We start from the raw sequence: 25,076 nt of genomic DNA, 5'->3' as shown, positions 1-25,076 counted from the left end.
GGCTTCACCACCACCCCCCCAGCCCCCCCTCCTGGATCTCCCATCACCCTCAACTGGGGTTTTTCCCCATGAAATTCTGCTTAATATATCGGCTGCTGGGTCTCAGCCCCCAGAGCCGTGGCCTTGTTTCCCATCACACTGCTTATGCCACCGTTTGCCCCTCTTCCTTGGGGGACGAAGGCCTTGCAGCACCGCATCCCTCCAGGCACCAAAGTTTTGCTCGGGGCCAGCTTCCGTGGCGGTTCCCAGCCCTGGCTCCCACCGAGAGCAGCTGCAGGAGGTACCTGGGCTGCTGCTGGTGAGGAAACGAGTCCTTTGGGGTGGTTAAAATAAAGCCATTGGAGGGGATTTGCACCGGGATTTCTGTGCGCTCCAACATGGTGACCGGGGACGCTGGGACCCGGTGTGGAGCCACAGCGCGTTGGCAGAAATAGCTCCTTGGAAAGAAAAACAGCGTCAGTGGCCAAGGGAAAGGCAGGGCCCAGGGGACGCCCCCGGGGACGCCGGGGTCAGGCTCTGCCCCCCCTGCTTGCTCTGCAGACTTATTAGGGAAAAGACAATTATAGGCCTGGTGGGGGGAAGCACAGGGGCCCTGGCTGTGTCGGTGAGGGAGGGAGTCGCATGGAGCTGTGGGCTGATGCCGAGCCCCAGGGTGGGAGCGTTCCGGCTCTGCTCCAGCACAGTCAGTCCATTGCTGCCCTCCCCCAGCGATGAGCCCCCCCCACCAGGATGGTGACAGTTGCTGCTGGGTGAGCAATGGCCATGGAGGGAGACCCCCCCCCCCCCCCCACCCACCCCATGGCCATGCCTGGGGCAGTGCACCCAGGGCGGGACCTGAGACTTGACCTCTGTATTAATGGGAGTGAGCTTTAATTAATGGCTGGATGGGGAGGAGGAGGAAGGTGGCCCTAGGGTGGGGTGCAGTCTTGGGGACAGCCCCTTCCAACCAAGGGGGGCCCTGGGGTGCCAGGAGGATGCCCTTCAATGACACATCACCTCACTCCTGGGGAAGCTGAGGCACAGCGGCAGCGATGCCTCTCCATGTGGGACCTGGCGGGCCTCCATGCAATGAGTGCACAAGTGCTCAGCCACCCTCTGCACACACATGCACACGCACACACCTTGCAGACACCCCCGCCTCAAGTGGGGAACAACAAGCTGGGGCACACGCTGGGCTCCTAGAGATGTCAGTTTTATTAATGGCGCCGTGGGGATGGGGGGGACACAGGGCATAGAAAAACATGTCAGGGAGCGGCGCCTGGCTCCAGGGTGATGGGCACCAGCAGCGCCTCCAGCCCAGCCGCAGCCTCTCCTCCTCCATGAGGCTCTGGCTGATGCAGGGGGGGCTGGGGGTTACAGGGCAGGGGGTTAATGGGGGATGGGAGCGGGATGGAGGGAACGGGGCGGGGGCCACCCCGCAACGTCATTTGGGCTCGGTCACGGGGAGAGACGAGAAAACGGCCAGAAAAGGAGCAATGATGGGGGCAGAGAAACCCTCCCGGTGACTGGTTTGGGGTGGGGGGGGCACAGGGGACACAGGGGAGGGATGGGGGCGGCATGGTCCCACGGGGACCCCACAGGTCCCTGGGGAGGGGCTGGACCAAGGCAGCCCAGGGCAGGGGGGACAGACCCAAAATTCAGTGGTTGTGTCTTCAAACAGAAAAATTACATCAGTGCCCAGGGCTGGGCAGGGCGGTGGTGGCGCAGAGGAAGGTACCGACTGAGGGGCTTCGGGGCAGGGGGACGTTGGGGTGTCCCCAAGTCTGGGGGACCCAGGGCGAGGACCACACCCCGCTCCTCGCTGGGTCCCGCACTCAGGGCAGCTGCTTCCCAGAGCCGGGAGGGCCGTGTCCTGGCCCCCCCGCCTCCGCTGGCAGCCAGGTGTCAGGTCCCCGAGTTTGGCTTGATGATTTGCATCAGGGCATTCTTGAGGCTGCCCTTGCTGGGGGAGCGGACAGCAGGTGGGGGGCGGGCAGCCTCGGTGCCCTCCCCCCGCAGCTCCATCTCGATGGTCATGACGACTTTGGGGGGTCGGGGGGCCCCGTCGCCCGCCCCCACGGTACCTTCCCTGCCCGCTAACCGCTATTTCTTATCCTTGCGGGAGTCTCCCGGGGCTCCCTTGGCTTTCTTCTCACTCACCGCCTTGGTGCTGCGGCTGTGGTCCAGCATGGCGTAAAGCACAGGCGCCTGCGGGGATGGGGCAGCATCGGTGCCACAGTAACCCCCACCCTGGGGGCTTCGCCCCACAGCCTCTCCTCCCACCCCAAAAGGTAGCAGAGGGAATCTCCCCCCCCAAGCCAGGTCGTTTTGCCCTCCCCAACCCTTCGGCACTCACCTGCCGGCTGCGCTTAGACGCATCCTTGGCTGATCGCTGCAGCTTCCCCTTCTCCATGGCACTAAAATTGGGGTGTAAAGGCAAAAAGGTGGCTCAGAAAGGCCAAACCTCCCCCCTGTCCCACCTGGCAGCCCCGTTTCGGGGTGGTTTCACCCTGGTTGGGTGGCGGGGCTCACCTCAGCCGTCGCTGCAGGGCTGCCTGCCGCCGCAGCCAGCAGTAGCGGATGAGATAGACGAGGGCCACCACCACGGCCACCAGCAGCAGAGCCCCGCCAATGATGGAGCCCAGCACGACACCGTAGCGGGTGGGCACTGTGGGGACACCAGTGCCCCATCAGGATCCCTGGACAGAGTGGGGAAACTGAGGCAGGGAGGGGACTGCTGGTGCCATACCTTTCTCTAAGACATAGAGCGTGACCTGGGAGGATTTGCCCACGATGTCAGGGGGGTTCTTGACGTCACAGGTGAAGGTGCCATTGTCGGTGTAGTCCAGGTTGTGGATGACAATGGAGCCGTCCTTGCGGTGGGGGTTGCCCACCCACTCCATCCGCTCCTTGAAGCTGCCCACGTCATCGATGTAGGGCTGGCCCTTGGCATAGTGGAATATCTAGCGATGGGGACAGATACACGGACATCAGGGTTATGGTGGCTCTGGGCACGGCAGGGCCACCCCGCGCCCTGAAGCAGAGTGGGCGCTTACGGAGATGCTGTCACGGGAGCCCTCGGCTTGGAAGTGCCAGGTGATGGAGATGTCCTCGGAGATCCACTCGCTCGACCAGAAGCTGCAGGAGAGGGTGACGTGGGAGCCGACGGTGCCGTACACCTCCCGCTGCGTGTACACGTGGATGGACGACGTCGGGGACGGCCCTGCCAGGGGGCACAAACCCGTCAGCCCCATGGGGGACGCCGGCACGGGACTGGTGCCCATCACTGGGGCCGCTGGCCGGTCTGTGCCCCCACACCAGCTCCGTGCCCAGCCCTGCGCTGCCACCAAAGGGCTTTTGTTGGTCCCAGAGAAAGCACAAGGGCTGGCGGGGGACAGCAGCTCTTTGTGCCACCATGGGTGCCTTTGCAGGGAGCCTCTGCCCTGCTGTCCCCTCAGCCGACTCGAAGGGGACAGTGTCCCAGTGCCAGCTGATCCCCAGGGACCCCGGCAGGGCTGGGTCTGGCACCCAGCACCCCTCTCCCATCCCCAGGGAGGGGCTGGTGCTGGGACTCTCCTTGCAGCCCAGTACCCCCCAGCATCCAGGATCAGGATTTTGGGACCAGCAGCCTTGGTCCCCCTTCCCCGGCTTACCCAACACCGAGAGGAGCCCGGCGAGGAGGAGGAGGCTGCCGCTGTCCCCGGCACCCTGCGACATTGTGGCTGCCTGTCACCGGCAGGCTCCGAGCTGCATGGAGGGCTGGCGGTGCACGGGGCCTGGTGGCGTGCCGAAGGGTGCTGGCGGGACGGGGGCCGAGGTTTAAGAGCGAGCAGCGCCGAATGATGCTGGCGGCGCCCCGGCCTCGGGCCAATGGGCGCCAGGCAGCCGGGGCGGTGGGGGCCAGGGGGTGCTGGGTGCCCCGGGCTGAAAGGGGGCATTTAGTTTGGTGATGGGTGAGGAGGGGGAAGCATGCAGCGGGGGGGGGCCGGGCACACAGCGCCCTTTGTCCGGCCGCATTCCCGCCCATGGCGGAGGCGGCTCGGCAGGAATGTGGCCGGAGCCGGAGGGCACCGGTGCACAGCCGTGGTCCCTGGTCCTGGTAGGGCTTGGGGTCTCACGCTGACTGTGCCATGGGCCACCAGCGCATCCCCTCCTGTCCTGGGGCCACGGGCCAGCTGCCGGCACCCTCCGGCGCGGTCCCCACTCTGGCCCCACCGCGTGGGGCTCCCCAGCTGGCACTGTTGGCTCCAGCCAAGCACGCTCCCAGCAGCCCCTGCTCTGGCTCCATTTTGGGGTGAGAACACAGCTTTGAGAGGGTGGTGGCGGATGCTCCCCCGGACTCCAGCTGCGGGACAAGGGGCACATCTGTGCCGAAGTGCCACCGCACCATGCTGAGCCCAGGGCAGGGATTCACACGACGACCCCTGGCTGCTTTGCCACCAGCTGAGGAGCCAGTGGTGTTTTGGGGTGAAACACTCCAAAGCGCAGCTTTCCTCAGGAGGTTTTTGGCCCAAAGAGTTCACGGCTGGGGAAGGAAGATGGGGGGTGGGTCAGGAGATTCTCCTGCTTTAACATCCTCCATTGGCCACAGCTGCAGGAGAGAGGGTCCTGGTGTGCTGGAGAACCGGGGAGCCGCCGGCAGCTGGGGGGGGGGGGGGGAGGGGGAGTAACGGGCAGCTCTGGGGTAATGGGGGGGGGCTAACAGGCCACTCTGCAGGATAATGGGAACCCTGGGCAGGGGTACCGGGTGGCCCAGGGGTACCGGGAGGGGGGTACCGGGGGGGGACGGTACCGGGCAGCCCAGGGGTACCGGGGGGGGTACCAGGGGGGAGGGTACTGGGCGGCCCAGGGGTACGGGGGGGGGGGATACTGCGGGGGAGGGTACTGGGGTACCGGGCGGCCCAGGTGTACCGGGGAGGGTACCGGAAAGGTACCGGGCGGCCCGGGGATACCGGGAGGGGGTACCGGGAGGCCCAGGGATACCGGGAGGGGGTACCGGAAGGGTACCAGGCGGCCCAGGGATACCGGGAGGGGGTACCGGGCGGGGGTACCGGAAGGGTACCGGGCGGCCCCGGGGTACCGCGCACTCCCTGAGTAACAGGCAGCCCCGGGCGGGGAGGGCGGAAGTGCGTCACGGCCGCTTCCGGCGTGCGGGGCGCTCCAAGATGGCGGCGCTGGCGTTGAGGTGACTCCCGGGAGGGCCGGGCCGGGCGCCCTGGTGGGATCCGCGGCCCCGGGAGCGGCTGCACGGCGCCGCGGGCTGACGGGCCGGTTGTCCCGTCCCAGCGGGGCCGGGTTCCGCCGCTCGGACGGGCCGCGGTGCCGCCGGGACGGGGCAGCCCGGGGGGGGAGGCGTCGCGGGGCCGGGGGCGTCCCGGAACCGCACACGGAGCCTCGGCGGGGCCGGGCCGCGGCGTACCCCGTCCCGGTACGGGTTCCTGCCCCCGGCTCGGCTGTGGGTAACGGTAACGGCCCCTGGTGCGGGGACGGGCCACGCCACCGCACCCGCGAGACAACCCCTGGGCCCGCTACCCCCCCGGGCCGGCCCCGGTCCCTGCGCCCTCGGGCACGGCCGGTGCAGGGGCTCTGGAAGCGCCGACGCTTTGTGACTCGTCCCTTGGTGTGTTTAAGACAGAGAACGGGCCGCGTGTCCCTGCGCTCCCCCACCCCGGTCCAGCGGCTGCGGGGAGCCGGGGAGGCATCGCCCCCTCGGGAGGCTGAACCGTGCGGCTCCTCCGCCGCAGCGGGCCCCCGGGGTGCCTGGTCCCCCTTGGGCTGCGGGAGGGGAACCGAGGCCTGGGAGCTCTGCGGGGCCGAGATCGGCCCGGCTGTGGGCGAGGCTGGCACTTTATCGCTGCTGACAAGGGCAGTGCTGCTCCTTCCTGCTCCCCGCCTGCCGTCTCACCTCTCTGGCTTTTGGTGGCCTCGACTGGGTGGACAAATGTCTGCGTTACCACCCAGCCAGCGCTGGGGGGTGTCCCCCACCTCGCAGGGCCACCCAGTAGGGTGCTGGTGGCTTTGTCGGAGCTCAGCGGTCCCCCATGGGAGCGTGTCCCGCCATGCCCGTGGCACTGAGCAGTGATGGGGAAGGGCGTTGCATTTGTGTGGCCTGAAGGTGCCTCTTTCCATCTACCACCCCCACCAGAAAGTTTTGTGCCTCCTCGAGGCTGTGACTGTCCCCTTCCCAACCCCCCGTTCCCAACAGTCTCTTTGATATCAGCCTGGAGACGGTGTTTGGGATTTCGTTCTAATATATTCTCTTTCTAGCACCGGTTGGAGCTGTCATGCTTTTGTGGAAAGCTCTTTGTTGCGTGTGCGGGTTTGTTTAAAGGCAGGATCTGCCGGCAGCGTGAGAGGCGGGGGGGCTCCAATACCTGCTGGGGCAGGCACCCCACAGCCGCTGCTTGAAAAACAAGAGAGGAGTTGCTTGCTCTGGTTTCATCCTGCACCTGATAACTTCATCTCGTGTCTGCTTCTGCTTGTCAGATGAAAAAGCATATATAATCGCTTCTCATTTGCCTCCCTCATGGTGAAATCTGAGTGATTTTTATAGACCTGTCTTGCAGGATAAATGTTAACGATGTCTGTCAACGTGATGCTGAGCTGATGCTGCTCCAGAGCTGTCTCCCGCGACTCCTGAAATTCTCCTTCTGAGCTAACCCAGCTGCGTGGTGGGGTGTGTGCACCCGGTGCCCTTCCACCACCGGGCGTTCATAGACATCTCGTTTGAGCTGCTGCTTTACACTTGTACTTCTCCAGCCCTGTGCAAGTGGCTGCACTCTGTAAAGTCCCCAATCATTATCGCTCTCCAGGTGTCCCCTGAGTCTTTGCACCCTCCTTGAGCGCAGGGCAGAGTGGGAGTTGGCTGGGGTGCCGTGGGGAGCTCTCAGTGGGGACCTGGAGGATCCTCTTTTAGGGCTAATTCTTCTTTTAAAAAAAACTGTCAGTGATCTGGAAGAAAATGCAAGTTAATGGAGGGAGAGCTGGAGAAGATGCAACAACTTAGAGGATGATAAATAATGAAGAGGACAGGTCCTTGGTACAGAGTGACCTTGATTGCTTAGCTGGAGGGCTGTGTTTTGCAAGCGATAGTCATTGCACTGAAGCAAGATGTAATGCTTTGCATCTAAAAAAAAAATAAATAAAATTGAGCCAAGAGGATGGGGAGTTCTTGCTGGGGAGTTTAGCTTTGAAAAAACGCAAGCGCATTGTGCATTTTATTCTTGTTTTGAATATTGTGTGTGATTTGGAGCCGGCCCTCACTCTTCTACCGCCCCGGCCCCCAGAAGAGTTGTTGAGCAGCTTCTGTAGAAGGAGAGGTGAAGTAGGTTGAGCCTTTTAATCTGGAAAAGAGGACTGAGGGGGGCATAAATCATTAATGGTCTGTGAGTAGAGATTTATCGTTCACCTCGTCTCTCCTGGCCAAGAACCGGGAGGCGGTGGCTGGCACTGGTCTGTGGGGGCTATGGACAAGCAGGGATCTGATTCTCCACGTTTGGTTAGGCTGTGAGAATTTGTGCTGAAAGTTGGGGGGGAGTGGGAGATGGCAATGCGATTTCATGGCAAAAAAGGCCATTTGTTATGGACTGAAACCCTCTGGCTCAGGAAGCGTGTGAGCTGCAGGTGCGGGCGGGTGCTCCCATGTGTTCCCCGAGACTTTTCTCCAGGGATCCGCTGTTGGCTGCTCTCGGACACGATGGTGGGCTTGGTGCAGGTTTGGCTTTGCTCAGCCATTGCTGTGTCCCCCTGAAGTTCAGGTCTTGCTGTCAGGCTGCACTTCAGGGAGGGCGTTGATAAACTAGAGACGGTTCAAAGAGGGGTTTTCAGTCAGAAATGTTGCACTGCAGCATGGGGTGGATTCTGCATTGCCGAAAATTCATGCATCCAGCCAGGACGCCTTCCTAAAAACCTGCTGCGTTTCAAGTCCAGCCTTTGAACGTGAGGGAGGATTTTGAAAGGAAACATCCTAACGATCATTTACACAGGAACTTGGAGTGGTTAATAATAATGACTTTTGTTTTGGATTCACACCTGGTGAGGAGCTGACCTCCAGATGTTTTTCCTACCCTGTCCTCGAGACTGGCTGTAGGACAACCGAAGAGCAGCAGAGCTTCGTTTATCTACCACTGTTAGTGAAACAGCGGGAGATACTGGTACAGATGCCTGTGCGTTTGAGAAGATTAATTAGTGTTTGACGTTGTGCTGCAGATGAGTGCGCCAGACGTTATTACACACCTCGTTCTCGTCGTGTCGTGTCGTCAGGAAAGGCAGTGCTGCCTGTTACGCTTTGTCCTGGAGAGGAGCGGGCGCTGCAGATTCCAGCCCACATCTGCAAATGCTCGAGCTGTGCTGGGCTGGGGGGCTGTTCCTCCCCGTTTCTGGAGGTGTGCCCTTGAATGTCAGTCATGGTTACTACAGTCGTTCCGTAGAGAGTGGCACCCACTCTTTCGGGCACTACAAAATCCCTTTTTACCTCCTGCCTTGAGCCTCAGCGCAACTGAAATGCTGCTTGTGCTGGGCTGCGACAGTGATCTCCCATCTCACTGGTGCTCGGAGCTTAACGAATGGCAGTGGTGAAATGCTGTAACAAAAAAAAGTGTTTGGAGGAGGGGGGGGTTTGATGTCTTCATCTCGGACGCGTGGAGAGCAGTGGCCTGAACCAGCTCTTTCCGTGGAGCAGATGTGCCTTTCTGGGGATGTGTGCTGCCCACCCCAATAATTGCTGTGGTGAGAGTGAAAAATGGACTGCCTCAGTGTAGCTGTGAGCTTAGAGTGCTGTTTATGTCTTGTCTTACAAACAAGGTATTACAGCTGAGTAGACTAATTACAGGGTGTCGTAAAGAGTTGAACCCCCAGGCAGTCTAGAGACTCTAGAGCTCAGTGTAGGAGAGAGAAGACTTGTTGAGGAACAGCCCAGATCTTCTCATGTTAAGATTGATTTTAAGATATGAACTGCTGAATCCCCTCCCCGGCCCCACTTTGCTGGCATTTTCAGACGTTTATTTGGCACTCACAAAGCCTTTCCATCTTCTCTCTTGCAGATGTGTGGGTCGGCGATGCCTGCTGGCTCGGCTTGGCCCTGGCCTCTCATTGCGACAGTGAGTCCGAGGTTTTACTGAGAGTAACGGGATTAAGTTCTTCCCTGAGGGATCCCATCTGAGGCTTTGGGGCATGTGCGCACTCCATCCGCTTAGGAATTCTGGTCAATCAACACCGTGTGTTGGCTGGGCACTTACCGAGGGCACCACCGCGAGGGCACGGCCTGTTTATGGAGAGGCCAGAGCTTGTGGATGGGGATGAAGGGAGAGCGTGGCTGGCTGCTGAGGCTGGCCTGGGTCTCTCAGGAGGTGCTGCTCTGCGCAACAGCTTTGCACCTGAGGAGGGCTGGGAGCTGCAGAAGCCCTCTTGTTCCTGTGCTTCCTGCTACCGGGCTTAGGGGGAAATAGTTATTTTCTGCTAAATTGGGCTGTAAGTGTAATTGCTGTGTAATCTCGGGAACGTTAAATTACAAGCTCTTTATTTGGTACAGTGTGCAATTACCATGGCAGGAAAGAGCAGGTTGCATGTTATCAGTATTATATAATGTGTTATCTGATATCCTATACCCTGATTTGGGTGGTGCTGGGGGGGGGTGGCTCTGCTCTGCTGGCTGAGTGGATTCCAGTGCAGCAGCTTCCCATCCTGCGTATTATTATTCACTCGGGAGAGCTGGCAGTGATCCTCTCCTTGCCTGTGTCCACGCACAGCTGGAGCCGTTCTTTGTACTGCTGTAGTCAAGGTCAGCCGGGAGCTTGCATCCTGCGAGCTGGAAAGCTGCCGCAGCGAAGCCCTGCAGAGCGCGAAGGGGTAAAATGCTGCCCATCTCCCCGCACCTCCCGTCTCCTCTTCTTTTGCAGCATTGTCCCCATGGGAACGACGGCCAAGGAGGAGATGGCCCGCTTCTGGGAGAAGAACACCAAGTCCAATCGTCCCTTGTCCCCTCATGTCACCATTTACAAGTAAGAGCCTCTGGGCCTCCTCAGCTTTGCACTGGGGCAGCTCTGGGCTCTGGCACATGACTGGGGCCAGCCCCGTCCCCAGAGGCACCCTTGGATGGGGGGGCTGTGCGTGTTTGTGCTGCCCCTTCAGGCAGAGGACGGGGACATGCCCTACATTGCACTGTGACCAGTCTGAGCTGGGGAGGGCAATCATAGCCTCCCCCATGGAGTTGGTGACACTCGCTGTTTTCATACGGGGTGTTGCGGGAGGGGTACAGTCCCCCCAGAGCTGCACCTCGGGGTGCTCGGGCTGGGCAGTGTCTCCAGATGTGCTGTTGAAAGGCAGAGGGCGGTTACACGGAATGGCGTGTCCCGCTGCGGAGTTGGCCGTCCTCAGGAGTGGGGGCAGGAGGCCAGCTCGGGGCTCTTGAGTTCCCTTCTCAGAAAGGTGACAGCTTCTTTGTGGCCACCTCTGTCACTTTTCCAGGTTCTCTCATTTATCCGTGAGCCTGGATGCCCAAACCCTGCCCCTTTGTTCCTCAACTTCAGGGAGTCTTTCATCTCCCTTTAAGCTTTCTCAGCAGACGCCCTTCCCTTCCCAAACCCGTGCCAGTGGCATTTGCCATTCCCAAGCTGCCTCTGCAAATTCCCCCGTCTCTCCCCTTTTGCTCTGGCTGGATTCCTTGAATAACTCCGAGTGCAGAAATACCCGCCCAGCAGCACGGAGCTGTCTAGGAATAGACGGGCTGTGCTTGTCCCAAGGCCTCCCTGGTATTGTGCCCTGTTTTGCTGATGAGGTTGGTTGTTTTGCAGGTGGTCCCTGCCCATGGCGATGTCCATCACGCACCGGGGCACCGGTGTTGCGCTGAGCTTAGGTGCGTGCATCTACCTGCCTCATGGTGATGGAGGGAGGGGGCTGCGGGAGGGAAGACCCCTCTGAATGATTCGGAGATGGGACTCCAGGCAGACGTTTTCTCTCCTGTGTCCCCAGCTTCAGCAATGGGTTTTCTCCTGGGAAACCTGTGCTTTGTGCTCTGCCCTTCTCCATCCCCATTCCCATTTTTCTGTCCCTGGGTCCTCTTGTGCTGCGAGTGGCTCCAGTCCTGCAAAGGCTGCGATGCTCCCCTGTACGTAAAAGTCTTCAAAGCCTCTGCAGCACTTTGCCTGGCCTGGCCGCTTTCTTTGGTGCCTTCCCCAACCTAGAAAAGGTCAATCTGCTGCTTCATTTCTCAGCCCTTCTCTTCTGGGTCTGTTTTTTGCTGGTTTACCCTTACAGAAGACCCTGTGTGAGGGAAAAGACTGACAGGCAGGGAGAGCTCAGAGGATTTTCCTTAGCACAGGTGGAGTTTTTCAGCTTCCTGGGAGTGGCTGCTGCTTTCCCAGAGATCCTGGTGGTGGAGAAGGCGGTGCCGGCATCTAAACCGATAAACTCCCTCCAGCAATTTGACTTGCATGGTTTGACTAAGTGCTAGGATGTCTAACTGTGAAAAGCTCTTTTATTTCCATTAATGCCCTCTCATGGCAGCAGGAAGGTGCTTCTCTGGTAGCTCCCTGCTGAGGAGGGGGAGCTGGGTTGGTGTTTGCAGAAGGGCAGGGAGTCAAGGGGCTCAGAAAAGATGTGCAGGACTGAGGACTGGCATTCTGCACTCTGCAGAGTGAGATGGAGCAGTGAGGGCTGCAGCCTGCTCTTCCCAGCCTGGCCTCCCGTGAGGGTTTGGGAGTTGGTCTCTGGGAAAAGGGCACCTGCGTGCCCTCCTGCTCTGATGTCAGTATGGCAGAGCCCTGGGGAGGGCTCAGCTCGGCCCCCAGGCTCTGCTCCTCCCAGACAAGCTGACTTGTGCCCTGCTCTGCCTTGCAAAGGGCAGCACATATCCTCTGCAGGAGAGCAGCCTATGGCTGCCTGCCCTGAGTGCAACAGGGTGACTTCGCTACGTGCACCCTGTGAGCCCAGCTGGCTCCTTTGGGCTGGCTGCATACCCTGCTCCATGCGTGAATCCAGGGTGTTGTGTGGCAGCCACGGAGCTGGCCAGAAAGGCTGCCTGCTGGCACCACCCCGCTTTGGGACTTTATCTCCAGAAGCTCAGGACATGCCTGGCTTCGTCCAGCTCGCTGTCAGATGGGCCGAGCTGGCAGGTTCACTGTTGCCTTTCTGCTCCGATCCATCAGCCTCTGCCGGAGGGGAAATCGTCCCCTTCCCAGGCCGATTGAGCACGAAGGAACATCGCTTCTGCCGACCACAGCTCAGCAGCCAGGAGGAGGGGGAAGTGTTCAGCTCTTCTCCGTCAAGGCCTGTAATTACAGGAGCCTCCAACTTCCTGCGCTTCTTGCAGGGCAAACACAAAGGCCATTGAGGAGACAAGTGGCTGAGCGAGGAAGCAGCTGGTTGACTCGCGCTGGCAGCACCGGCTTCAGCCTAGGCGCTCGAGCTAGTGTGCTGCAGTGTAATCAGGCGCTATTGAGCAGAGAGTGAATCGCGACTTGGCTGACTGCTGGCTGCGATCGTTCCCATTCTTTTGGCAGCACCATCTGTAGAAACCCTCTTGGCCTAGAAATGAGGAGGAGAAGCTGCCGTGGCTCCTGCAGCTAGTGCAGCCACGCGTGTCAGGCTGCTTCTTTGTCTGTCGGTGCCTTTGCTGATCCGCACCAAGGCAGCCTTGCTAGGTCACTGCCTGTGTTGGTGGCTGGCAACGGAGGGGTTTCTGTTCTGAGATGTGGATCTGAGCGCTTTGCCGAAGAGCTGCCACCTTACATTTCTGAACTTCATTGTCCCTTTAACCTTGAATTTGGGCTGGTTTGGCTGCTGTTGCGTGAGCTCACACCAGTTTGGTCTCTGGGTGTTGTATGAGTAATGCAGGACCCAGATGCAGGGCGTTGCTGCCCCAGTTTGAGTCCTCAGCACCCCAGGGCACATTGTCACAGTGCTGCTGGCACTGCCACCAGATGGGCAGAGCCCTTCTCCCTCCTCCTTCCTGTGCAAGCTACCATGAGCTGATGGTGGTTCAGGCTGTGTCACCAAACCAGAAACGTAGAGGTGGCCTGGCTCTCTTGGCAGACAGTGAGGGGTTGGTAACGCTTCTGCTGGCTTGACCTGTGGGCTTTGTCTTTCCAGGTGTCTCCCTCTTTGGTCTGGCTGCCCTGCTGCTCCCAGAACAGTTTCCCCACTACCTGGCCATGGTGAAGTCGCTCAGCCTTGGCCCTGCTCTCATCTACTCTGCTAAATTTGCTCTGGCTTTCCCCTTCTCCTACCACACCTGGAATGGAGTCCGACACCTTGTGAGTAGTTTCCACGAGGGGCCAGGGGTGTGAGGGAAGGGAAATGTCTGTCAGCTGCAGGAGTGCTGGGTGCGGCATCTGGGAAAGTGCCCTTGGAAATGGGAATTAGTCACCTCAAGTGCTTCAGAACCTTGGTGCTATTTTTGGGTACGTTTAACTTGCAAAGAGCATCGCTACGTTGGTACTTCACCAGGCAGCACAGGTGGCTGAAGCATCCCCCCGTGTCTCCTCGGCTGCAGGAGACGGACGAGGGGTGGCAGGAGCAGCATTACAGCTGGGGGATGTGTCCACAGAGCCGCGGGCTCAAGCCCTGCAGAAGTGCCACTCGTTGCTCTTTATCTCACCCTCGTCATGCAGCCATTGCGCTGTGATCTTCCAAGCATTTTGTTGTGTTTAATGAGCCCAGAGGATGTGTGACAGAGGATTGAAGACAGCGCTGCCTGCACAGAAAGTAACCTGTGATGTTTGCCCTGGGCTGAAGTGTGGAACAAGCAGCTCTGTTCGGCTGAGCTTCCTGTGTTTGATGAAGGAGGGGAGCTGGAGAGCTGAGAGATTCTTGTTGGGAACAGTACAAGACGTGCTGCTTTTTGTAGAGGATTTTGTGTTTTCTGTAGCTCCAAGTAAGTTTGGTTTTACAGGAGCGAATTGCAAAGGCAGCTGGCCTGGAGCGTGACACGATCCTTCTGCTCTAGGCAGGAGCATCACGTGCGGAGCTGCGCTGCAGACATGGGCTCGTGCTGTGGGTGCTGACAGCTCCCAGTTTTTCCAGCACAGAAACACGGGACATGAGCACTGTTGGATGTTGTATCTTGTACCTGAGAGCAGCCATTACGAGGTGCTGGTGTCAGAGTGCCCAGAGGCGCCTGGCCGAGCTGTTGAGGTGAACAACAGCTGTGTGCTGTGAGAGGAGCCCTCTCTGCAGGTCCTTGGGGCCCACGGTGCTGCGAGTGCTCGTTATCTGCTTTTTAAGTGCTCGGCATCAGATGAGGTCTCGGAGCACGGGGCCTGCAGCTGGCTCAGACCCTCTCGCTCGTGGAGATGCTGTGGGGCAAATGGAGCAGTCATAACCAGCTGCTTGTTCAGAGCATCCTGAGTCGAATGCGTGCTGAAGTCTCTGACTGGACATATATATTAGGATGCTAATTAAATTGAGAAGGAAACCAGCAGTGTTGGCCCCTGGCTGCGCTCGACAGTGCGGCCCATCAGTGACAGAGGGGGAGTCAACAGGGAGCAGGTTCAGTTTAGGGCCTCTGCCCCAGGTGCTTCTCTGCTTTGAGCCCCAAGGGCTTGCTGCAGGCTGGGAGGGGGCGTGCACTCCTCAGGCTGCCCTCAGCCACCCTGCTTTCCCTTGGCCAAAGTCAGCCAAGAGGTGCAAACCCACGTGGAAACTGAGGACACCCAGCTGCGGGGTGCCGTTCCAGCATCCCTCCCTGCCGTTGGGGTTCAGCCTGGCCTCCATGGCTTGCACCATACCCCAGGGAGGTACATGGAGGTGCGGGGGGCTGCGGCAAACCCCCACCACTCGGCTCTGCCCCCAGGGATGTTGGCGCTGCCTCAGATCTGTGGCTTGTGCAGTGTTTTATAACCTATTTCTGTCAGCAGGAGAGAAGCAAGCGGAGAGCAGCTGCCGCTTTTGAAGTGAACCTGGCGTGCTGCGGCTGTTGGGGATTAGGGAGAGCTCATGGGCAGCTTTGCCGATAGATGGGGGGGCTTGGTGAGGGATAAGCTTCCTCTGGCACGGTGCATGTGTGCCTGCACCCAGGGAGAGCCCTGCCCCTTGCTCTGCAGCAACGGACACCTTCAGCCCTCCCTCCGGTCTGTACCCAATGGTCCAAAGGCTGGTTTTGGGGTGGATTTGCAGGCTTTCATCAGAAAGAGGTGCCTTTCTGCCTGCGTCTGGCACATCTGCCATCAGGGACCATCCCAGCCTGGTTGAATTAACCCTGCTGTGTCTCTTCTCTCCTGCAGGCATGGGACATGGGGAAGGGGTTCAAGATCCCCCAGGTCAACCAGTCTGGGGTGCTGGTCCTGATCTTGACCCTGCTCTCCTCCGCTGGCCTCGCGGCGATGTGAAGGTGCCTCCCTGTTGATGGCCTCCCTTTTTTTTGGAAGATTTGCTCCGTCCTGGCCCACCTCAAGACGTGTGTGGAGAGGGAGGCGGGAGGATAGGCTCCCGAGTAATTATAAATCTTTGGGGAAGGTGGCGTTTCCCCTCCTCGCGAATCTCGTGGATGATCCAAGTTGCTTTTCATTAGCCTGGGTGATATGCTAACCCTCTCTTAGCAGGTGGGAGGACAGCCCAGGCTGTCTCCTGCTGTGCCACACGCCCAAGCAGCCACAGAAAGCTGGGCACAGATTAACAGCTGATCCCAGCACGTTCAATTGCTCGCAGAGAGCTGCCTAGCTTCTTCCAGGCAAACTCCAGGGCATTTCTTTTCTCTGCTCTGTCCCCAAGTTTGAGACAATGCTGAATCTGTGTCCCTGCAGGTCCGAGTGGGCTCAAGGACGGCTGGTAGTGCGTGTGTAGGCCCGGCACAGGACAAGCATCTCCATTGAGGCAGCCCGTGCCAGGGCAGGGAGAGCAGGCGGAGCTGCCAACGCCGGCACCCGTGAGGGGAATGGGTGATTGGGGTGCACCGGGACCCTGTGCTTTCTGAGCCTGGCAGCGCCAGCCAGCTGGGATGGGGTGCTTAGACCTGCAGAGGTTCAGTCCTGACTCCTTATCCTCAAAAATGTCACAATTCACCCAGCTTTGGTGTCCTGCAGCCCCTGCTGGAGAAAACGTCCGATTTTCCCGTTAGGAAGTTACTCTGTCTGGCACAATGGAAGGGACATGGTTTTCCGGTCATGTGTTGCCACCAGCTCTCGTTTCAGCACTTGTCGCTCGTCCACCTTTGCAATAAAGCAGCCTTGATCCTTCACGCTGAGCCGCTGAGTTTGTTGTCTGTGCTTGACACTTCACTGAGGCGAAGTTGGCGGGGAAGGGGTCTTTTGCCTTGGGATTCCAGGAATCACCGCTTCCAGAGGAGCCGAGCGATGGAAAAACAAACTGTTTGCAGCCTTTGGAGGCAGGTGTATTGCCTGACCTTTGGCACTGGCAGGTTGACTTGACTGTGAAACGTTGCCAGCCTGGCTGAAAGGAATTTCCTACCTGGACCGCAGTTGTTGCGCTGGTACAAATGCCTACGCGAGGTCAGGGAGATTTTTGTTCAAACTGGCCAATTTTTAACCTTTGCCACCAGGAGCAAAGCTTTGCAAAGAGGATGCTCCCTGTCAGGAGCTCTCCTGTCCCAGTGAGGGTCTTGGCTCCTCCAGGAAGGATCCTCCTTCCCGTTTGCCTCATCAGCCGGCAAAATGTCGGCTTTATGGGGAACATCTGCTCTCCTCATCGGGTTTGCGATGGAGACCTGAAGTGGCAGGAGGGAAAGCGGTCCAGTAACGCTCTCCAAGATCCCTTGCGCCGGCCAGGCTTATTTTCCATGTGACCGCTCTTACATCCGCCACCGATCTGAGCCCCGTCCCTCACACTCGTCCAGCTCCTCTGCCGGACCTAACAAATCTGCCACTCCTTTAATTAGCAGGAGGTGTCACAGCCCCAAGGGGATGTGGAGATGAGAAATCACGAAGGAGGAAAAACCGTCTGTTGTCATCATGGCAGAGGGAGAAGACTTACTGCCGAATCCCATTCGGTGTAGCTGCGTGCCCCAGCAGGAGAGAAGTTCTCCTGGGTGAAAATAAATGTATTTTAGCTTTAAATCAATTACATCCTGCAGTTGCTGAAATGGCTTTTATTTGGAACCCACTTCTGCTTGCTAATGAGCTATTCTGTGGTGCGTGCCAGCTGCTAATGAAGTTAGACTTCGCTGTGTGTCTCAGCTGCGCTTCACAGGCTTTATTTCCCTTCTGCAAGCAGGGGCTGGGGCAGACGGGAAACGAAGCCAGCCCAGCCCCTCACCCTCCGCAAGAGACCGGTCGGGGACTGGATGAAACCAACCTGCAGCGGCAGGGTTTCTGCTGCTTGGAGCAGGGAGAGGCTGCGTGAGCTGTGAGCGGCTCCAGGCCTGTGGCTGGTCCCATGTTTCCAGCATGAACCGCCATTAAATGGGATGAGCTGAGATACAGACCAGAGGGAGCACCGCGTCCGACTCCGACGCACCACGCAGACTCGCGCAACTCAGACCTGTCTGGGGCTCTGCCCTGAGCTACTGAAACCAAACACAGGGACTTTTATTTTTTTTTAAACCTGTATTTTTCCAATTGCCATCAAAACACAAGTGCGGGCTGTGTGGTGCTGTCCCGCTGTTGGCCTTGCTCAGGCGTCTTTGATGTGTTTTTGGGGGGTAGGAAGGCAGTTTCTGTTTGTCTGCATGTCCCAAGGGGTGGATGGTTTGCAGGAGGGGCTGGGAGAGCCGGCAAGGGGAAGGGAGGAGAGCAGTGCCAGCTCAGAGCTGCCTGGCTGTCACGCCTGTGGCACTTCCTCCATCCTCCATCCCACAGAAGGTGAAGCCTTGAGCCTGGGGGCTCTGCCCCCCACGGGGCTCAGCCTCTGCGGAACCCCCTCGGCTGGGAGCGGAGACCTGCAGCGAGGTGGCCGTCCGAGGGCTGGTCTCCCTCGGAGTGGGGTGGATGGAGGCTGGGATGTTGGGCGAGCCAGTGTCCCCGTGTCGGAGGTCTGTCACAGCAGACTGCTGGGAGCGTGGGGTTTGTCCCCCATGCTTGTCCTGCCGGGAGCAAGGCTGGCTCGCAGCTGGGGGCTCCAGGGCTGTGCCTGCCTTCAGCCGGACCTCCGTGCAGCTGGGCTTGCAGGGGAGCAGTACCATGGCTCCTGCTCCGGGGCCAGGCGGCTCCTCCAGCGGTGCCCTGGGAGAGGCCCCGGCAGGCTGGATCCCCTCGCTGGATGCCTGACTGCTCCTTTGGGAGGGCTCCTTGGTGGTTTGCACATCTGACCGAGGCTCCTGGGGCTGTGCGAGGGAGATGTGTGCTATGCACATGGTGCAAAAATGGGAACAGCGGAAGAAGGCGGGGGGGGCGGATGGACTGGACAGAAATGCTGGGGCAGGTGGATCTGGGCCAGCCCTTGCTGCCATGGAGGGGTTCGCTGCAGGGCCGGGCTCTGTGCTGGGCTCACCGCAGCACTTGGGGCAGGGGCTGCTCTATTGCGGGAGAAGCAGGGAGTGGAAAAAGGGTGCTGGGGGCTCCAGGAACCCCTCTGTGTCAGGGCAGCCCCTATTCTCGGATGCTTTTCTCCAAGAGCAGAGCAACGGCTTATGAGCTCCTCCTGCCGGCGCAGCAGCTGCTGCAGCGGCCCCAGCAGCAGGGAGACGAGCCTGGATTTGGGGTGAAGCGGAGGGAGCCCCATCCCAAGAGCAGGGGGAGATGGTGGCCCAAATGCTGGACGCTGCCTCATTGTATGAAACACCCCTGAAATCTGCTTGTGGCCTGGCCCCAGCCCTGGAAACCCTCTCACAGCCTTTGCACGTTGGGCGAGCCACCGTGATTTGTGCCAGCTCATGAATCTGCCCTGGGAGATGGGCCATGTCAGTGGGTCCATGCTGGAGCCCCCATGGGTGCCATCCCTGGAGAGGGGCACCTACCTTCCCAGTGATCTGTGTCCGGAGGCCGTTGCTGGCGCGGGTCAGGGCGGTGGGTTGGCGGATCCAGTCAGTGAGCCGTGCAGCGGCGGCGGCCGAACGGGAGGTCAGGTCCAGCCTGGCCGGGGGAATCCTCGGCGGCATCTCCCAGGTCCCCACAAAGCTGCCCCATGGGGAGGCCTGGGAGGAAGAGGGTGAGCAGGGGAGCCCCAGTGATGGCTGAGGGGCAGGAGCCGCCACCTCTGCCTCCCCACGAGTGCCCATGGGTCTGGCTCACCTGGGAGCGGGGCACAGCAGGGAGCAGGTGCCCACGGTCATTGGCGATGATCGGCGTGGAGCCCTCCAGCAGCGAGGGGCGCTGGGGGAGCAGGGGTGGTGGGAGTCCAGGCTGAGGCTGGGGGGGGTGTCCCTGAGGGGTTCCAGGGGTCCAAGCCGGGGTTGAGGGAGGTCTCAGTGGGTCCTGGCAGTCCAGGCTGGGGCTGAGAGGGGTCCCAGGGGGTCCTGGGGCTCCGGGCTTGGCCTGGGGGATCCCAGGGGGGTCCAGGCCGGGGCTGATGGGGGTCCCTGGGGGTCAGGGCCAGGTTGGTCCTGGGGGGCGCCAGGGGAATTTGGGCCAGGGCAGTGTGAGTCCCAGGGGGTCCCAAGGGGTCCAGGATGGGGTTATGGGGGTCCCGGGAGGCCCTGAGGGCATCTGGGCCGGGGCTATGATGCCCTGGAGTTCCAGGCTGGGGCTGAGGGGCGTCCCAGGGGGTCCCAGGGCTCCTGCTAGGGCTGGGGGATCCCAGCGGGGTCCGGGCCAGGGCTGGAGGGGTCCTGGGGGTCCCGCGGTTGGCCGGACCGGGGCTGGGGGGTCCAGACCAGGGGGTGACAGGGTTCTGGGGGGTCTCGGGGGTCCCGGCCGGGGCTGGGGGGATGCCGGAGGGGACCGGTCCGGGAGTACCTGCCGGCCGGTCCGGGGCACGCTCCAGTTCTGCAGGCGGTGAGGGCTGAAGGCGTCCTCGTACTGCCGGGAGAGCGGGGCCCATGAGACCCGGGACCGGCCCTGGCCCCAGCCCCGCCCCCCCGCGCCCCCACCTGCCCCGCGCCGTAGCGGGCCGCCATGAGCCGCGCGCGCCGTCTCCTGGCAACCGCCCCGCGTGTCCTCGCGCCGTGCGCTCCCCCTGGCGGCCGCCACGGGCGCTGCCGGCGGGACGGGGCGTGGCCGGGGGCGTGGCCTCTGACGTCAGCGCCAGCTGTTCAGCGCGGTGCGGCGGGTGCCGGGTTCGGTGCTCGCGGGGGGGGGGGGGGGGGGGGGGGGGGGGGGGGGGGGGCGGAACGGGACACACACGGACCCGGGGCGGGTCAGGGCCAGGGTCAGGGCCAGGGCCAGGGTCAGGGCCAGGGCCAGGCTCAGGGCCAGGCTCAGGGCCAGGCTCAGGGTCAGGGTCAGGGCCAGGGCCAGGCTCAGGGTCAGGGTCAGGGTCAGGGTCAGGGTCAGGGTCAGGGTCAGGGTCAGGGTCAGGGTCAGGGTCAGGGTCAGGGTCAGGGTCAGGGCCAGGGCCAGGGTCAGGGCCAGGGTCAGGGCCAGGGTCAGGGCCAGGCTCAGGGTCAGGGTCAGGGCCAGGGCCAGGGTCAGGGCCAGAGTTAAGGCTGGGGTCAGGATTAGTGGCCAGGCTCTGGCTGAGTTAGGACTGAGGTCGGGCTTAGGGTCAGGGTCAGGAGTTAAGGCCATGGTGGGGACGAGGGGTATCTGCGGGGCAGGAGGGTTGGGGCGGGGCTGAGCCTTTGGGGCCGGGTTTGCCCCTGGCCTGTGGGACCCCCACTCACCTGCAGCCCTGGGGTCACTGTGGGGTTAGGGTAGCGTTAGGCTTAGCATTAGGGACTGGATTAGCATTAGCATTGGGGTGAGCACCTGGGTTTGGGTTAACATCAGGGTTAGGACTGACAGGAGGCTTGGGGTTAGTGCTAGGGTCCAGGTTAGGGTCGGGGTTAAGGTTAGGGCTAGTATTAGGGGTAGGGTAGAGGTTATTGTTAGGGTGAGCCTTAGGGCAAGAGTCAGGCTGGGGGTTAAGTTTAGGGTTATGGGCAGCATTGCATTAGGGATAGGATTAAGATTAGGGTTAGGGCATCCTGGGGCTGGGCACATTTGCCATTTGGGGCTGCTCTCGCTCCCTGTTTGAGGGTCTCCCTCCCACCCGCTGCGGGTGCTCGGGGGCTGTGGTGGCTGTTGTCCCCCATCCCCTGCCAGACCTCACAGCAGCCCCCAGGCGATGGCTCCCCAACACATCCTGGCTTCCCCAGTGGCCCAGCTGGCATGGGGCACCCACGGCTGTGTGGCAGCATGCCCTGGCAGCAGCCCCAGAAAGCACCCATGGGTGCTGCAGGGTTGTGTCAGCAGCGTCCGCACGGCAATGCCAAGACAGACGCTGCCAGGAGCGTGCTGGGTGCTCTGCCGTCACCATGGCATCACGGACCCACCCCAGCACAAGCTTCCCTCCACCGCTCTGGTGAATCGGTGCTGCTGACTCCCTGGGACCTTCCTGAATGTGGTGCTGGGGCCGGCAGCCGCCTCTGCCCCGGGCTGCCCAGCCAGGGAGAGGCGGGACATGACAGGACAGCACTGAATTCACTTTAATTTATTTATTTTCATTTTTTTCTTGCTCCAAACTGCAAATCCTGGTGCCAATGGCGTCTCATCTCGAATAACACCCAATTGCTAAAGCAAATGCGGGGGCGCTGGTGGCGCCGGGCCGGAGGCGGGTGGCTGCTGGGCAGCCGGTTTGGGCGATTCAGGGCTGCCGCATCCCTGCTCGACACTGAGGGGATGGGCCAGAGAGAAATAAATATTGCTGCACTAGCAAGGGATGCCTTCGGGAGCGGGGCCGGGAGCCGCCCCGAGAGCTGGGCTGTGGCTGGGGGGGACATACAAAAAAGGGGCCAAAAAAAAGAAAACCAACAAAACAGATTGATGAACCCAAACAAGGTTTGCTGGAAGCCAGGGCTGTTTCGGGGGGAGGAGGGAGCTGGATTCCTGACTTCAGTTTGCACGGCAAGCCCTGGCAGCGCAGCCCTGCACCACTTGGTGCCGGATCCCGGCAGTGCCGCCAGCTCTGGGCTTGCGGTTGCTCCCCCCGTAGAGCCGAATCGGGGGCAGGTGTAGGGCAGGCGGGGGGTTACAGCGCTGGGCAGGCGACTTGGTGCCGGATGCCCTCGTTGCACATGAGGGCGGCCGCCCGCTCGTCGCCATCGCTGTGCTGGCATTGCATGTAGCTGATGCCGTGGGGTGAGTAGCTGTGGTGGGCGCAGACGTTGCAGGTGCGGGTCATGGTGCCGCCTGTGCTGCTCCTGCAGGCAGAGGGGAGCCCCAGCGGCACCCGTCAGTGCTCGGCAGTGCCCGGTGGCACCCATCAGCACCCCTTGGTGCCCGGTGGCACCCCTTGGTGCCCACAGATGCTCAGTGGTGTCTGGCAGTGCCTAGTGGCACCTACTGGCACCCTGCTAGTTTCCATCAGTGTCAAACAGTGCCTGGTGCCCCTTATCAGCCCCCATCAGTGCCCATCGGTGCCTGGTGGCACCCGCCAGTGCTCACCAGGGTCTGCTGGCACCTGGCAGTTCCCAGCGGTGCCTATCAGCACCCATTGGTGCCTGTCAGTGCCCATCTGTCCCCATCATTATTAGGTGGTACCCATAGGTGATCCACAGTGGCTGTCAGTGCCTAGTGGCACCCAGCTGCGCATCCATCGGTCCCAGTGGTACCCTGTGGTGCCCATCGGTCCCCAGTAATGCCCGTCAGTGCCCAGTGGCACCCACTGGTGCCCGTTGGCCCTGTGCCCATCCCATGCCCCTGTGTCCCTCACCTGCAGTCACTGCAGGTCCGCTGGCACTCCTTCCGGCGGTAGCGGCAGATCAGCGCCCAGATGAGGAGCCCAAGCAGGCTGAGGAGCAGGAGAGAGCCCAGGATGGAGCCCACGATGATGCCCGCTTGCCTTCCTCCTGCCGCAGGAGCACAGCCTGTCACCGCCGGCCTCCCCGCCGGCTGCCCACTGGTCACCATGCCCCCGGTGGCATCCTGACATGCAGAGACAGCCCCTGGCAGCACCTTGCTCGTGCTGTCACCCCCGTGGTGGCACTTACTTGGTGTGGGGTTGAGGTTGATCTGGCACACGGAGTAGCCCACACGGTTGGTGACACGGCACTGGTAGACACCAGCGTGCACCTCCGACAGGCTACGGATTAACAGGTCGCCAGGAGCACGTCCTGCAGTGGGGAGAGACGGCCCCATCAGCCCCACCACCACACCCCTGCCAGCACCCACACTCTTGGACATGGGTGCACAGGGACATGGGTGCACAGGGACACAGGCACATACAGACATGGACACCCATGAACACAGGTGCACACAGACACCCACGTACCTGGGTGCACACAGCCATGGGCACACACCAACACGCACACTCACAGACAGGAACACCCCACCCCTGAGCATCCCCTGCACCCAGGTATCCCCTTCTCCCCGGATGGGCGCAGCCCTGCCAGCACCCACCTTGGATGGTGCCGGAGGGCAGGCGTCCCCCGCCGTAGCCATCAGCCAGCTTGGCCCACTGGTAGGCAAGCGGGGAGGTGCCTCCCCGGCTGTAGCACCGCAGCAGGATGCTGCTCCCCTCTATCAGCTCCCCCTCGGTCCAGCACTGCGGGGTGACTGGCTTCTCTGCGGGGAGAGGGACACTGTCACTGCCAGAGCAACCGGGGACCAGCTGGGGTGCCCAGGAAGGGGACATGGGAGGTTGGGGCTCACCTTGCACAGTGACAATGACCTCATGCACGGCCACAGTGTTTTTCTTCACCCGGCACTGGTAGGTGCCAGTGTCGGAGACTTGCAGGTCGGCCAGGCGGATGGAGGCGTCGTACTGGCTGGGGTCGTTCTGCACGAAGGCCACTCGGTCCTGCAGCCCTGAGCCACTGCCGTAGTTGACGTGGTGGTCATGGTAGGACAGGAACTGGGGGAATCAAGCAGGGAGATTGGGCCAGGGCTGGTCCAGGCGGGGGGACCTGGGGCTGCCAGCTGGGGAGGGGAATGCACTGCCCAGTGCCTGCCTGCCTCTGCCTGTCCTTGCCTGCCCTGCCTGTTCCTTCCCTGCCCTGCCAGACCCTGCATTGTCCTTCCCAGCCCAACATTCCCAGATCCTGCCTGGCTCTGCCTACCCTACCTGGACCTTCCCCTGCCCTGCCAGACCTTGCCTGTCCTGCCTGGCTCTGCCTGCTCATCTGGGCTCCATCTCATCCATCCCAGCCCTGCCTGCCCTGCCTGCCCTGCCTGCATGGTGGGATGGCAGCTGCCGGGACGAGTGACACTCACCACATTCTCTGGGCCAGTCCGCTCGGGCGTGATCTGGATCCACTCGATGCCCACGCCCTGGGGACCGTTGTCTTCGGGCTCAAGGACATAGGGGCAGCCCAGCTTCACCGAGTCACCTTTGGCCAGGTACAGCACCTCCCGGCCCTTGCTGTTGATCCTGACGGCCAGGAGGAGAGCTGGGGAGAGAATGTCATGCATCGTACCAGCTGGGGAGCACAGGAACACTCCAAACCTGTGCCCCAATGCACCCTGACCCCGATCCTGCAGCACTTGACGCGCAGAAAGCAGTGATGGGGAGGGACCCATATGCCAGGGTCAGGCACCCGCAGGGGCTGGGTGTCCCAGTGGGCTTGAGCACCCATCAGGGCTGGCACCTGCTGGGTCCCATGAAGCTGCATCAGGGACAAAGGGACATGGTGGGCTCAGTGCCACCTTCCCAGCTCTGGCCAGCACAGTTGGGTGCTGGGGCAGGACCAACCCCAGCTGCAGGTGCTCTGCTGACCATGGAGTGCATCCAGCACCCTGGGGTGCCCTGTGGCTGGGCAGAGACCCCCTCCATCCTTGGTGGCATCACTGCAGGAGCAGGTCCAAGTGCAGGAAATCCATCAGTGCCTACCTGGCATGAGACCCAGGAGCAGGAGCAGGCTGGCGCCGTGCCCTGCCATGACGCTGCAGCCGTGCCGGGTGGTGAGGAGGAGCGGGAGCAGAGGAGGCTCTGAGGCGACAAGGCAGCCGGCTGTGCGGGGCTGCTTTTACATGCTGGGCCAGGGTGCTCCTCCCTGTGGGGCGGATGCCTTTGGGATGACTGAGTGGCTCCAAGCTGTGCGTGAGCGCTGCCGCCCTGCTCCACTCCCTACCTGGTAATTAAGCATCACCATGCTATGGGCCCCCATTCAGCCAGACCTGGGCCAGGGACCACTG

At 61.2% G+C, this 25,076-nt stretch overlaps 4 protein-coding genes across 5 annotated transcripts; 1 reads left to right on the top strand and 3 right to left on the bottom strand.

Annotated features, from left to right (window-relative positions):
* Positions 1 to 1,176: 1,176 nt before the first annotated feature.
* On the bottom strand, positions 1,177 to 3,822 carry MPZ (myelin protein zero). Its single transcript, XM_075737035.1, has 6 exons — positions 3,633 to 3,822; positions 3,036 to 3,202; positions 2,729 to 2,942; positions 2,512 to 2,647; positions 2,336 to 2,396; positions 1,177 to 2,187 (listed from the first exon to the last, which is right to left on the bottom strand). The coding sequence occupies exons 1-6, from the start codon at positions 3,694 to 3,696 to the stop codon at positions 2,083 to 2,085; spliced, it is 747 nt and encodes a 248-aa protein (XP_075593150.1). The 5' UTR covers positions 3,697 to 3,822; the 3' UTR covers positions 1,177 to 2,082.
* A 1,247-nt stretch (positions 3,823 to 5,069) lies between these two features.
* Positions 5,070 to 16,156, top strand: SDHC (succinate dehydrogenase complex subunit C). Its single transcript, XM_075736908.1, has 6 exons — positions 5,070 to 5,164; positions 9,021 to 9,077; positions 9,876 to 9,977; positions 10,770 to 10,831; positions 13,066 to 13,229; positions 15,198 to 16,156. The coding sequence occupies exons 1-6, from the start codon at positions 5,145 to 5,147 to the stop codon at positions 15,300 to 15,302; spliced, it is 510 nt and encodes a 169-aa protein (XP_075593023.1). The 5' UTR covers positions 5,070 to 5,144; the 3' UTR covers positions 15,303 to 16,156.
* A 656-nt stretch (positions 16,157 to 16,812) lies between these two features.
* Positions 16,813 to 19,996, bottom strand: CFAP126 (cilia and flagella associated protein 126). The gene is made up of 5 exons (XM_075736907.1): positions 19,895 to 19,996; positions 19,761 to 19,823; positions 19,098 to 19,178; positions 18,824 to 19,000; positions 16,813 to 18,190 (listed from the first exon to the last, which is right to left on the bottom strand). The coding sequence occupies exons 1-5, from the start codon at positions 19,919 to 19,921 to the stop codon at positions 17,672 to 17,674; spliced, it is 867 nt and encodes a 288-aa protein (XP_075593022.1). The 5' UTR covers positions 19,922 to 19,996; the 3' UTR covers positions 16,813 to 17,671.
* A 1,839-nt stretch (positions 19,997 to 21,835) lies between these two features.
* On the bottom strand, positions 21,836 to 24,949 carry VSIG8 (V-set and immunoglobulin domain containing 8). 2 transcript variants are annotated; one of them, XM_075737256.1, is made up of 7 exons: positions 24,772 to 24,949; positions 24,156 to 24,331; positions 23,595 to 23,796; positions 23,343 to 23,507; positions 22,934 to 23,056; positions 22,657 to 22,810; positions 21,836 to 22,144 (listed from the first exon to the last, which is right to left on the bottom strand). In XM_075737256.1, exons 1-7 carry the CDS (start codon positions 24,818 to 24,820, stop codon positions 21,973 to 21,975), a joined length of 1,041 nt encoding a protein of 346 aa, XP_075593371.1. In that variant the 5' UTR covers positions 24,821 to 24,949; the 3' UTR covers positions 21,836 to 21,972. The 2 variants fall into 2 exon arrangements, with proteins under 2 accessions (XP_075593371.1, XP_075593372.1); XM_075737257.1 differs by having other exon boundaries at positions 22,657 to 22,792.
* Positions 24,950 to 25,076: the final 127 nt, after the last annotated feature.

The sequence above is a fragment of the Balearica regulorum genome, chromosome 28 (genome assembly GCF_011004875.1).
Source record: "Balearica regulorum gibbericeps isolate bBalReg1 chromosome 28, bBalReg1.pri, whole genome shotgun sequence".
Classification (NCBI taxonomy): domain Eukaryota; kingdom Metazoa; phylum Chordata; class Aves; order Gruiformes; family Gruidae; genus Balearica; species Balearica regulorum.
Note: the sequence above shows the minus strand (reverse complement) of the source record. Positions and strands in the feature narration are given on the sequence as shown.

Excerpts from the sequence above, each read along its gene's own strand:
- MPZ (XM_075737035.1), bottom strand. The coding sequence starts at position 3,696 with ATGTCGCAGGGTGCCGGGGACAGCGGCAGCCTCCTCCTCCTCGCCGGG. Across the intron at positions 2,943-3,035 it reads GCTCCCGTGACAGCATCTCC|ATATTCCACTATGCCAAGGG; the intron begins GTAAGCGCCCAC and ends CCCCATCGCTAG. Across the intron at positions 2,397-2,511 it reads GCCCTGCAGCGACGGCTGAG|TGCCATGGAGAAGGGGAAGC; the intron begins GTGAGCCCCGCC and ends CCCCAATTTTAG.
- SDHC (XM_075736908.1), top strand. The coding sequence starts at position 5,145 with ATGGCGGCGCTGGCGTTGAG. Across the intron at positions 9,078-9,875 it reads CCTGGCCTCTCATTGCGACA|CATTGTCCCCATGGGAACGA; the intron begins GTGAGTCCGAGG and ends CTTCTTTTGCAG. Across the intron at positions 13,230-15,197 it reads GGAATGGAGTCCGACACCTT|GCATGGGACATGGGGAAGGG; the intron begins GTGAGTAGTTTC and ends TCTCTCCTGCAG.
- CFAP126 (XM_075736907.1), bottom strand. The coding sequence starts at position 19,921 with ATGGCGGCCCGCTACGGCGCGGGGCAG. Across the intron at positions 19,001-19,097 it reads CTGCTGTGCCCCGCTCCCAG|GCCTCCCCATGGGGCAGCTT; the intron begins GTGAGCCAGACC and ends TCTTCCTCCCAG. Across the intron at positions 18,191-18,823 it reads GGACACAGATCACTGGGAAG|CCCCAGGAGCCTCGGTCAGA; the intron begins GTAGGTGCCCCT and ends TCCCTCGCACAG.
- VSIG8 (XM_075737256.1), bottom strand. The coding sequence starts at position 24,820 with ATGGCAGGGCACGGCGCCAGCCTGCTCCTGCTCCTGGGTCTCATGCCA. Across the intron at positions 23,057-23,342 it reads GCCCTCCGGCACCATCCAAG|GACGTGCTCCTGGCGACCTG; the intron begins GTGGGTGCTGGC and ends TCCCCACTGCAG. Across the intron at positions 22,811-22,933 it reads CAACCTCAACCCCACACCAA|GCTGTGCTCCTGCGGCAGGA; the intron begins GTAAGTGCCACC and ends CGGCGGTGACAG.